The sequence below is a fragment of the Lucilia sericata genome, unplaced genomic scaffold (genome assembly GCF_015586225.1).
Source record: "Lucilia sericata isolate MDLA Ls3-8-SP2 unplaced genomic scaffold, ASM1558622v1 Contig000403F_arrow, whole genome shotgun sequence".
Classification (NCBI taxonomy): domain Eukaryota; kingdom Metazoa; phylum Arthropoda; class Insecta; order Diptera; family Calliphoridae; genus Lucilia; species Lucilia sericata.
The window spans coordinates 80,001-92,179 of NW_023994421.1; the positions used below are offsets into that span (position 1 = coordinate 80,001).

Sequence of the window (12,179 nt, forward strand, 5' to 3'; positions counted from 1 at the left end):
GCAGATAATGCAGTGCAGATAACACAGTACATTACTAATGAAAATAAAGTTTTAATCGAAGATACATATGAACGTCATAAAACAATAAAGATGGTAGTACACAAAACGCGTTGAGGCGGCAACTGGGAATTTAACATTGCATTGTCATCAGGTATCTTTATGAGTACTAAATTTCAATCAAATCTAACTTGGAAAATTCAGTTAAAATATTTGTAGCATTACAAATTATTAAAAACAGTTTTTTTGTACAAACGGACATAGTCAAAACTGCCCATTTACTACCTTAGATTTTTCGACTTTGTTCACTTTTTGACTTATTTTTCAATGTTTATATTAAAAATAAAATGTTTCTGGGTCTACAAATGAAAAAACTTTTGATTTTCATTTCATTTTGCTTTTAGAATTTTTGAAATAAAAATATAATAGACTTTGGACTGATATTGTTATTATGTCCATTTGTAACTGTAACTATGTCTGTCTGTAACAGTAAAGGTAGAATTACCCGAGTGTGCAGTTATGAAACATATATAAACGTATCACTTGTCTTCAATGTAATCAATAATTATTGTTTTTCGGCGTATTTAATATTAAAAATGTTTTAATTAATATTCTCATTACATAGTTATTTATATTTTCAATATTTCATGAATTTATTCAAAATACAGCTGAAAACTTAGCCGGCTTAAAGTCGATATTAAGACGCCGACGAAATTTTTGAGTGACAGACGCCGTTGTCTTTAATGTCAGTCGGCGCAGGTCTTTGGTTGTGGTAGTATTTTTTCGCAAATTGTGTAAAGAAGCCGAAGGAATTTAAAGAAGTTTTTTTGTGGAAGAATTTTGCTTAGAAAAATTAAATAAAATCCACAGAAAAGTGTGAAAAAATAAAATTATTATACAAATAAAATCAAAATGAGTGGAATGGATAAAAGAAAATTATCGTAAGTTTAAATAAAATGCTAAAATGAATACCAAAAAAAACAGAAAAAAATTAACATGAGAAAAAATAAAAGAACTTTTTTGTGAAAATGATGAATCAAAGAACATAAAGAAAAAAACTTGGCTGGCAGAGCTGTAAAAATGCTCTGCCATTGAGTATACTTTTCTGCGACTGCAAAGAAGCGCAGAGGCAGATGTTTTTAAAATTGTTGTTGTTTGTGTGAGTAAAATATTGAAAGAAATGGCAGAAGAAGAAGAAGAAGCAGTAAGTGTTTGAGAAGCGAAAAAGGGCGGCGGGCGTAAATAAAGCCAACAGCGCTGTAACCGTTAATTGATTTTTTTCTTTGGCATTTGTGCCCATCCATACACATGAAAAAAAAAAAAACGAAAAATAATGAAATGGAAAAAACGACGTTGAAAAATAAAACATTTAAAAAAAGGGTTCAATTTGTATCCACTGTTGATTTTTATCGAAAATTCCACAACATGCAAGATGCTTCCTGGCTAAAAGTATCTTCCTTTTTAACACAAAAAAAAAATTACCAAATGCAGCTGCAAAAATAAGTTTTAATTCATGGCAAATATGAAAAGATAGTTTTGCTTTTTAAAACCATTATGTAGGTATCTACAATTTAAAATTAGTTTCCAATATCTGGTCAATTGAAAAGCAGTAATTACATTTTGTAATGAAATTGTAAGGGCATTAGCAATTAAAAAAGAGAAATTTAAACCATTTACATTTTATTTAATAAAACTTCTTATTTTTTTGGGCAAAAACACATAAACACTTTATTAATATCCCTTTGTTCCTTAAAGTATCTAACAGATTTTAATTTTTGTTATATTCAATTTCTACTGCTTTTGATGTGTATGTGTTTCAATTACCAAATAGTTCATTTTCTTAAAATAGAAGAAAGTTCTTATCTGGTTTATTTTACTAACCATGATTAAAATTCCATAAAAAATCGTTAATACCACGACTTATGTTTTTGTTTTATTGATATTTCATTTTTTTGTATTTCTTTATCTCGGTTTCTTGTCATTTTAACATGTTTTCTTTTTTTTTTCTTTACTACTTTTGCAAGAAAAATATTGTTTTCGCTTTTCTTTCAATCATTAATCGGATTTTTTATTGTTATTTTTATAAGGAGAAAATAGTGAGTTTCTTTTGTTTTTGTGTTAAGTACGCTTTTAAAATATCAAACGTTTTAAGTTGTAACATATTGCAACATGTAGCAAGCACTCAACTTGGAGTGAACAGTGGGGCTGCAAAAAAATATAAATGCCTAGAAACATTGGTCAAATTAACTAATAGTTTGATATACATAGGTAGTATTTGAAACTTCAAATATCAATAGATGTAAACTGTGGAGTATGTCGTTCTCTCCTGTTGTGTCTATAGGCTCTAGGCTCAGAAATAGCAGAAAGGTTTCGAGTTAAAGTGTTCTGTATGGTATTGGCTTAAACTGTATAAAATCTGCTAATGCTGCAGAACCAGAAGTATAGCGTCATAGGTTTTTTGACCTAAGAAATTTAAATATTAGGCTTTATACCTATAATGTGGCTAATTGTTTGACTGATAGAGTCTGTAACTGATAGTAATCCAGAGGACTTATTAAACAGGATATTTACAACAGGTTACTCATTTATGAAATGATACATTCTCAGAATTTTATTAACATTAATAAGATTTTTATTGGATCATTTTGTTTGCCTTGAAGTTGGAACGATTTTGTCATAGTCCTGTTAGTTTCCTTAGGGATATCATTATGAAGGCTTTGAGAAGATTAAATAAAGATTATCGTTAAAAAAATAAATTGGGAATGATGAAATTGAAAATGTAGCACAACAATCACTCTTCAAAAATAATAGTTTGCGTTCAGGTCTTACAGTCGATAGATCTAACTAGTTGTGACAGTTTCTACGGGGATAACGAAACATATTTCGATATCAAAACAGAATATGTACACTCTCCATTTCGTTTTTACAGTTATAATAAGGGATGGTGAAGTTAAGAAATGTTATGCACCATAAAAAGCTGTCAATCCATTCGCATACCAGGTCCATTGTGATTGCCTTTGAAGTTAGTGAAGATCTAAAAATAGACAAAGCTATAGAAAAAGGTTTTATGTATGTACCTTTTTCTATAGCTTTGTTTCTCTAAAAGAAGAGAGTAGAGGAAAGATGTCGATTTCAAACAAAAAGTTTTCCCTAATCAATTCCCTAAAGAAAGAAGTGTTAGAGAATCTTATTCTCCGTATAAAACCCATTCGAAGAAATGACTAATTCCCCTCATAAAACCTAGGTGACTTTGTAATTTCCACCAGTTCCTCACGAAAACTATTTTCCTGCTACTTCTACTGCTTCTGTATTCTAGGACAGTGGCAAATAGTGTGCTTAATCGTCTCTAGTTGCTCTGCATCTTCGCATATTTGCAATCGTCCGGTATATTACTGTCCCACCTATTGACAAAAGCCCTGTTTGAGCAATGCCCCGTTAAGATCCCAGTCTGAATCCTTAGACAGCGCTTGTTAAGTTCTATAAGTTTCTTGGATATCGTTGCTACTTTCATCTACCACGAACATATATGTGTGTTACTATCAAATGTTTTCATGCGGACTCCTTTTATAATCATTTGCGTAAATGCCCTTAAAATTTCAACTCTTTATCCCCAATTGTTCTAATTATTAAGTCGTACTTCAACACTTACTTACAACTGTTTGTGAAAACTGTAAAAGTTTTTCAAATGGTCCTTTATATTAGCATATATATTGATATCAATACTTATTCCAGTAAAAGTCACAGCATCAAAAAGCCACTTAACTATAAACAGTTTGAAGGTAACTGGTAACTGGTTTAGTTGGTAAGAGATTGAAGATGTCGTTTTGGGTTAGTAGGGCAGCGCTCAAGTTTTTAGCTCTGTGGGACCCTAATAATGGGCAGTTGCATAAAATATGCTCTGAGGTTTCCTCTTGTAGGCCACAGAATCTGCATAGATTTGTTATAGAATTACCTAGAGTGAATTGATGGTATCTAAGACCACAATGTCCAGTAAGTAATCCCGTTAGCATTCTGACATCACTTTTATTGAGCGCTCGTAGCTTTTGGAATTTTCCCTTTGAAAGTGTTATAAAATGTTTTGTCTGTCTGAGTCCTGGTATTGCTTCCCAATGGCGAGCTAATTCACATCTCATCTAAGAGTCAAATTTATCTTTTGCTTATTCTTGGGGAATGCCAAAGAGCGCCCCTATTTGCCTAGCTCTTTCATTACCATTGTTCTTAAATTAATAACTAAAATTGCAGAATCCTATGCTCTCCTGGAAAAGAAAAATAATGATCGCAGTCTTGGTAAAAAGACTACGCTGATGTGCTAAACTTTAGTTTAGATTCTAATCCAAAGCAATATATTATTGATTTTGCAAACTTTTGGATATCTTGCTCCAAAATGTAATACGGAGAATGAGCAGCAATGCAGCTCAACTATGGTTTTGCAGTTGTTACTAGATTATTATATTTCACTTATCCGCTGTATCTTAACTGTTAGGTTCTAGCATTAAAGTTATTTGTGATTGTTAATGTTAAAACCTATATAAAATGTTTGCTTATTTTAGATTTCATTATAACATTACTTCAAAATCTCAATTTTTTCGGGTACTTTGAATATTGATCCAATTTCATATGTAAAATGAAAACTCTCCAATCTAATTCGACCTTTTTAATTTAAATATTTTTATTTACATTTTTAATTATTTCAAAAATTAGCACTGAAAAGATGGAATGAATAACTAGCAAATATATTGACGATTTTTGTCACCTTTTTTAGCATTTGTTTACTTTTTATTAAGCAAAGCTTTATTATGATTAAGTTATTGAAAACCTCATAGATATTTACTTTGTCTTGATAAGATTAAACGCAAAGTTATAATAACATTAAATATTTTAATTATAATACTATATGAAGGAAGATGCTGCTAAACGAATTTAATTACTATTACAGCGTTCTTTCTAAATATACAAAATTTTAAAGATATTTTTAATATTATTCATTAAGTAAATGTATAAACAGTTTTTCTTTATAAAATATTTTTAAATATGACACATTTATTATATTTATAAGAACTTTTTTTTTAGTTGACGAATCTAAATACTACATAGTATTGTAGATAATTGTTTGATTTTATAATATTCATATATTTATCAATGCACATTATTAAGTAAATGTTTTGTAAAAAAAAACTAGATTAGATTATTCCAAAAAAACTATACTGATAAATATAAATAACTGTAGGGTATAAAAACTAGTATTTAAATAGTAAAGTTAGTTTAAAATATCCACATTCCAAAGTTTATTTTACAGTTAACTTTAAATAGTCTAAATTTTTTTCTTGGCTAATTGCCGAACTATCATGACATGTTTTAAATTATTGTAAAATATTCCAAGGATTCCAATAATAACAATAAATAAAAAAACTAAAGAGTTCAAGCTTCTAAATTATACAATAACAATTTAAATAGAGCGCAATAGAGGGTTTGAAATATTTATATAAACATACATATTTACATTTGTAAATACATTTTATAACGTGACTGGAAAAACATTTCATTACTGCTTTAATTACTGATTAAATGCAAAAGTCAAGGGATTCCCCCCACAACCAATAATTATTTTAATTCGCCTAACATACCATATGTCCAATTACTAAAATAAAAAAATTGTGCATAAACTTAAAAAAACTGTTTAAACTAAAGGGAAAACTCACACTATAAATAGGGATTTTCTTAAAAAAAAACAGGTATTTGTGAGCAAAATGGCAACTTATTAAAATGTCTGAGAAACAATTTATATTGACATTGAAGTCAAATCGCGATAACAACGGTTTTTTTTTACTTCTTGCTTTTGCATTTTCTTTTTTACTCTTATGTAGCTTAACGTTTTGGCGTGCCACATAGGGTGGTAAAACAAATATGAGGTCGTTGTGGCATTGAGATGGCAACAAACTATTATACATTCATGTTTATTAGAAGAAAAAAAGAACCGCATAACTAAAAGTGAAATGTTGTAAAGGACATAGTAATAATTATACTACATACATATGTTTGTTAGTGTACTTACATATGAATGAAATACTTTTGGTAGTGGTAGGTAAATTATAAAGTTAGCAATTTAAAGGACAAAGCCATTTAAAATAATGTTCTAACATATACATATGTATGTAGTAATTGTATTGCACTAAACATATTAGACTCTAATGTTGTATTAAGTCATTATTTTCTTAGGTAAGGTCAGTTTACGAAGATGTTCTACTTGGAAAATGTTCAACATATCAGATTTTGTTATACAATTTTTATATACAATTTAAATATTTATGTATGTGCATAACAAAGAACTATTTTAGGGCATATTTTTAGTTACCCTGCTTAATAAAAGTTATCTCATTTATAAATATTTATAAACTATTTAGTTCTTTAGTAGAACATTATACATAAAACAATGTAATCTCTTATCATGACTAGATTAAGAGAGATTAATTTATGTTTATGTATTAAGGCATGGGAGTAGGCAAATACAGTAGTACAAAAAAGCAAAAAGAAAATAAAGAAAGAGAGGAGAAGACCTGTCACAAAAACAGGTAGAAACTGTCAGATTTAGGTTTTTGCCAAAGCCTGACTCTAGACTAGATTACAAACTTGACTTAGACAAGACTAGAATTTAGATTACACTATAGACTAGACTATAGACTAGACTATAGACTAGACTATAGACTAGACTATATAATATACTGTAGATTAAACTAAAGACTAGACTGTAGACTAGACAATAGACTAGACTATAGAATAGACTATAGACTAGACTTAGACTATAGACTAGACTATAGACTAGACTATAGACTAGACTATAGACTAGACTATAGACTAGACTATAGACTAGACTATAGACTAGACTATAGACTAGACTATAGACTAGACTATAGACTAGACTATAGACTAGACTATAGACTAGACTATAGACTAGACTATAGACTAGACGTAAGACTAGACTATAGACTAGACTATAGACTAGAGTATAGACTAGACTATAACTAGACTATAGACTAGCCTATAGACTAGACTTTAGACTAGACTAGACTATCGACTAGACTATAGACTAGACTATAGACTAGACTAGACTAGGAACTAGACTATAGACTAGACTATAGACTAGACTATAGACTAGACTATAGACTAGACTATAGACTAGACTATAGACTAGACTATAGACTAGACTATAGACTAGACTATAGACTAGACTATAGACTAGATATAGACTGACTATAACTAGACTATAGACTAGACTATAGACTAGACTATAGACTAGACTATAGACTAGACTATAGACTAGACTATAGACTAGACTATAGACTAGACTATAGACTAGACTATAGACTAGACTATAGACTAGACTATAGACTAGACTATAGACTAGACTATAGACTAGACTATATAATATACTGTAGATTAAACTAAAGACTAGACTGTAGACTAGACAATAGACTAGACTATAGACTAGACTATAGAATAGACTATAGACTAGACTATAGACTAGACTATAGACTAGACTATAGACTAGACTATAGACTAGACTATAGACTAGACTATAGACTAGACTATAGACTAGACTATAGACTAGACTATAGACTAGACTATAGACTAGACTATAGACTAGACTATAGACTAGACTATAGACTAGACTATAGACTAGACTATAGACTAGACTATAGACTAGACTATAGACTAGACTATAGACTAGACTATAGACTAGACTATAGACTAGACTATAGACTAGACTATAGACTAGACTATAGACTAGACTATAGACTAGACTATAGACTAGACTATAGACTAGACTATAGACTAGACTATAGACTAGACTATAGACTAGACTGTAGACTAGACTATAGACTAGACTATAGACTAGACTATAGACTAGACTATAGACTAGACTATAGACTAGACTATAGACTAGACTATAGACTAGACTATAGACTAGACTATAGACTAGACTATAGACTAGACTATAGACTAGACTATAGACTAGACTATAGACTAGACTATAGACTAGACTATAGACTAGACTATAGACTAGACTATAGACTAGACTATAGACTAGACTATAGACTAGACTATAGACTAGACTATAGACTAGACTATAGACTAGACTATAGACTAGACTATAGACTAGACTATAGACTAGACTATAGACTAGACTATAGACTAGACTATAGACTAGACTATAGACTAGACTATAGACTAGACTATAGACTAGACTATAGACTAGACTATAGACTAGACTATAGACTAGACTATAGACTAGACTATAGACTAGACTATAGACTAGACTATAGACTAGACTATAGACTAGACTATAGACTAGACTATAGACTAGACTATAGACTAGACTATAGACTAGACTAGACTAGACTATAGACTAGACTATAGACTAGACTATAGACTAGACTATAGACTAGACTATAGACTAGACTATAGACTACTATAGACTAGACTATAGACTTGACTATAGACTAGACTATAGACTAGACTATAGACTAGACTATAGACTAGACTATAGACTAGACTATAGACTAGACTATAGACTAGACTATAGACTAGACTATAGACTAGACTATAGACTAGACTATAGACTAGACTATAGACTAGACTATAGACTAGATTATAAACTAGACTATAGACTAGACTATAGACTAGACTATAGACTAGACTATAGACTAGACTATAGACTAGACTATAGACTAGACTATAGACTAGACTATAGACTAGACTATATAATATACTGTAGATTAAACTAAAGACTAGACTGTAGACTAGACAATAGACTAGACTATAGACTAGACTATAGAATAGACTATAGACTAGACTATAGACTAGACTATAGACTAGACTATAGACTAGACTATAGACTAGACTATAGACTAGACTATAGACTAGACTATAGACTAGACTATAGACTAGACTATAGACTAGATTATAGACTAGACTATAGACTAGACTATAGACTAGACTATAGACTAGACTATAGACTAGACTATAGACTAGACTATAGACTAGACTATAGACTAGACTATAGACTAGACTATAGACTAGACTATAGACTAGACTATAGACTAGACTATAGACTAGACTATAGACTAGACTATAGACTAGACTATAGACTAGACTATAGACTAGACTATAGACTAGACTGTAGACTAGACTATAGACTATAGACTAGACTATAGACTAGACTATAGACTAGACTATAGACTAGACTATAGACTAGACTATAGACTAGACTATAGACTAGACTAGACTAGACTATAGACTAGACTATCGACTAGACTATAGACTAGACTATAGACTAGACTATAGACTAGACCTATAGACTAGACTATAGACTAGGACTATAGACTAGACGATAGACTAGACTATGACTAGACTATAGACTAGACTATAGACTAGACTATAGACTAGACTATGATAGACTATAGACTAGACTATAGGACTAGACTATAGACTAGACTATAGACTAGACTATAGACTAGACTATAGACTAGACTATAGGACTAGACTATAGACTAGACTATAGACTAGACTATAGACTAGACTATAGACTAGACTATAGACTAGACTATAGACTAGACTATAGACTAGACTATAGACTAGACTATAGACTAGGACTATAGACTAGACTATAGACTAGACTATAGACTAGACTATAGACTAGACTTAGACTAGACTATAAGACTGACTATAGACTAGACTATAGACTAGACTATAGACTAGACTATAGACTAGACTATAGACTAGACTATAGACTAGACTATAGACTAGACTATAGACTAGACTATAGACTAGACTATAGACTAGACTATAGACTAGACTTTAGACTAGACTATAGACTAGACTTTAGACTAGACTATAGACTAGACTATAGACTAGACTATAGACTAGACTATAGACTAGACTATAGACTAGACTATAGACTAGACTATATACTAGACTATAGCCTAGACTATAGACTAGACTATATACTAGACTATAGCCTAGACTATAGACTAGACTATATACTAGACTATAGCCTAGACTATAGACTAGACTATAGACTAGACTATAGACTAGACTATAGACTAGACTATAGACTAGACTATAGACTAGACTATAGACTAGACTATAGACTAGACTATAGACTAGACTAGACTAGACTAGACTATAGACTAGACTATTGACTAGACTATTGACTAGACTATAGACTAGACTATTGACTAGACTATAGACTAGACTATAGACTAGACTATAGACTAGACTATAGACTAGACTATAGACTAGACTATAGACTAGACTATAGACTAGACTATAGACTATAGAGACTATAGACTAGACTATAGACTAGACTATAGACTAGACTATAGACTAGACTATAGACTAGACTATAGACTAGACTATAGACTAGGCTATAGACTAGACTATAGACTAAACTATAGACTAGACTATAGACTAGACTATTGACTAGACTATTGACTAGACTATAGACTAGACTATTGACTAGACTATAGACTAGACTATAGACTAGACTATAGACTAGACTATAGACTAGACTATAGACTAGACTATAGACTAGACTATAGACTAGACTATAGACTAGACTATAGACTAGACTATAGACTAGACTATAGACTATAGACTAGACTATAGACTAGACTATAGACTAGACTATAGACTATAGACTAGACTATAGACTAGACTATAGACTAGACTATAGACTAGACTATAGACTAGACTATAGACTATAGACTAGACTATAGACTAGACTATAGACTAGACTATAGACTAGACTATAGACTAGACTATAGACTAGACTATAGACTAGACCTATAGACTAGACTATAGACTAGACTATAGACTAGACTATAGACTAGACTATAGGACTAGACTATAGACTAGACTATAGACTAGACTATAGACTAGACTATAGACTAGACTATAGACTAGACTATAGACTATACTATAGACTAGACTAATAGACGAGACTATAGACTAGACTAAGAACTAGAACCTAGAGACTAGGACTATAGACTAGACTATAGACTAGACTATAGACTAGACTATAGACTAGAACTAGAGACTAGACTATAGACTAGACTATAGACTAGACTATAGACTAGGACTATAGACTAGACTATAGACTAGGACTATAGACTAGACTATAGACTAGACCTATAGACTAGACGATAGTAGACTATTGACTAGGACTATTGACTAGACTATTAGACTGGAACTATTAGACTAGACTAGAGACTAGACTATAGACTCGACTATAGAACTGGACTACATAGACTAGACTATAGACTAATACTATAGACTAAGACTATAGACTAGACTATAGACTTAGACTATAGACTAGACTATAGACTAGACTATAGACTAGACTATAGACTAGACTATGACAGACTAGAGACTAGACTATAGACTAGACTATAGACTGGACTATAGACTAGACTATAGACTAGACTATAGACTAGACTATAGACTAGACTATAGACTAGACTATAGACTAGACTATAGACTAGACTATAGACTAGACTATAGACTAGACTATAGACTAGACTATAGACTAGACTATAGACTAGACTATAGACTAGACTATAGACTAGACTATAGACTAGACTATAGACTAGACTATAGACTAGACTATAGACTAGACTATAGACTAGACTATAGACTAGACTATAGACTAGACTATAGACTAGACTATAGACTAGACTATAGACTAGACTATAGACTAGACTATAGACTAGACTATAGACTAGACTATAGACTAGACTATAGACTAGACTATAGACTAGACTATAGACTAGACTATAGACTAGACTATAGACTAGACTATAGACTAGACTATAGACTAGACTATAGACTAGACTATAGACTAGACTATAGACTAGACTATAGACTAGACTATAGACTAGACTATAGACTAGACTATAGACTAGACTGGACTATAGACTAGACTGGACTATAGACTAGACTATAGACTAGACTATAGACTAGACTATAGACTGGACTATAGACTAGACTATAGACTAGACTATAGACTAGACTATAGACTAGACTATAGACTAGACTATAGACTAGACTATAGACTAGACTATAGACTAGACTATAGACTAGACTATAGACTAGACTATAGACTAGACTATAGACTAGACTATAGA

At 31.1% G+C, this 12,179-nt stretch overlaps 1 protein-coding gene across 4 annotated transcripts in view; it reads left to right on the forward strand.

Moving 5' to 3' along the window:
- Positions 1-730: 730 nt before the first annotated feature.
- The window catches only part of LOC119604555 (dnaJ homolog subfamily C member 5 homolog), a 32,409-nt gene continuing 20,960 nt past the window's right edge, over positions 731-12,179 (forward strand). For all 4 annotated transcript variants that reach the window (XM_037957244.1, XM_037957242.1, XM_037957243.1 and 1 more), the window contains exon 1: positions 731-938. In XM_037957244.1, coding sequence (XP_037813172.1) covers positions 910-938 — 29 coding nt within the window. In that variant the 5' untranslated portion in view covers positions 731-909. The remainder of the gene's footprint in view (positions 939-12,179) is intronic.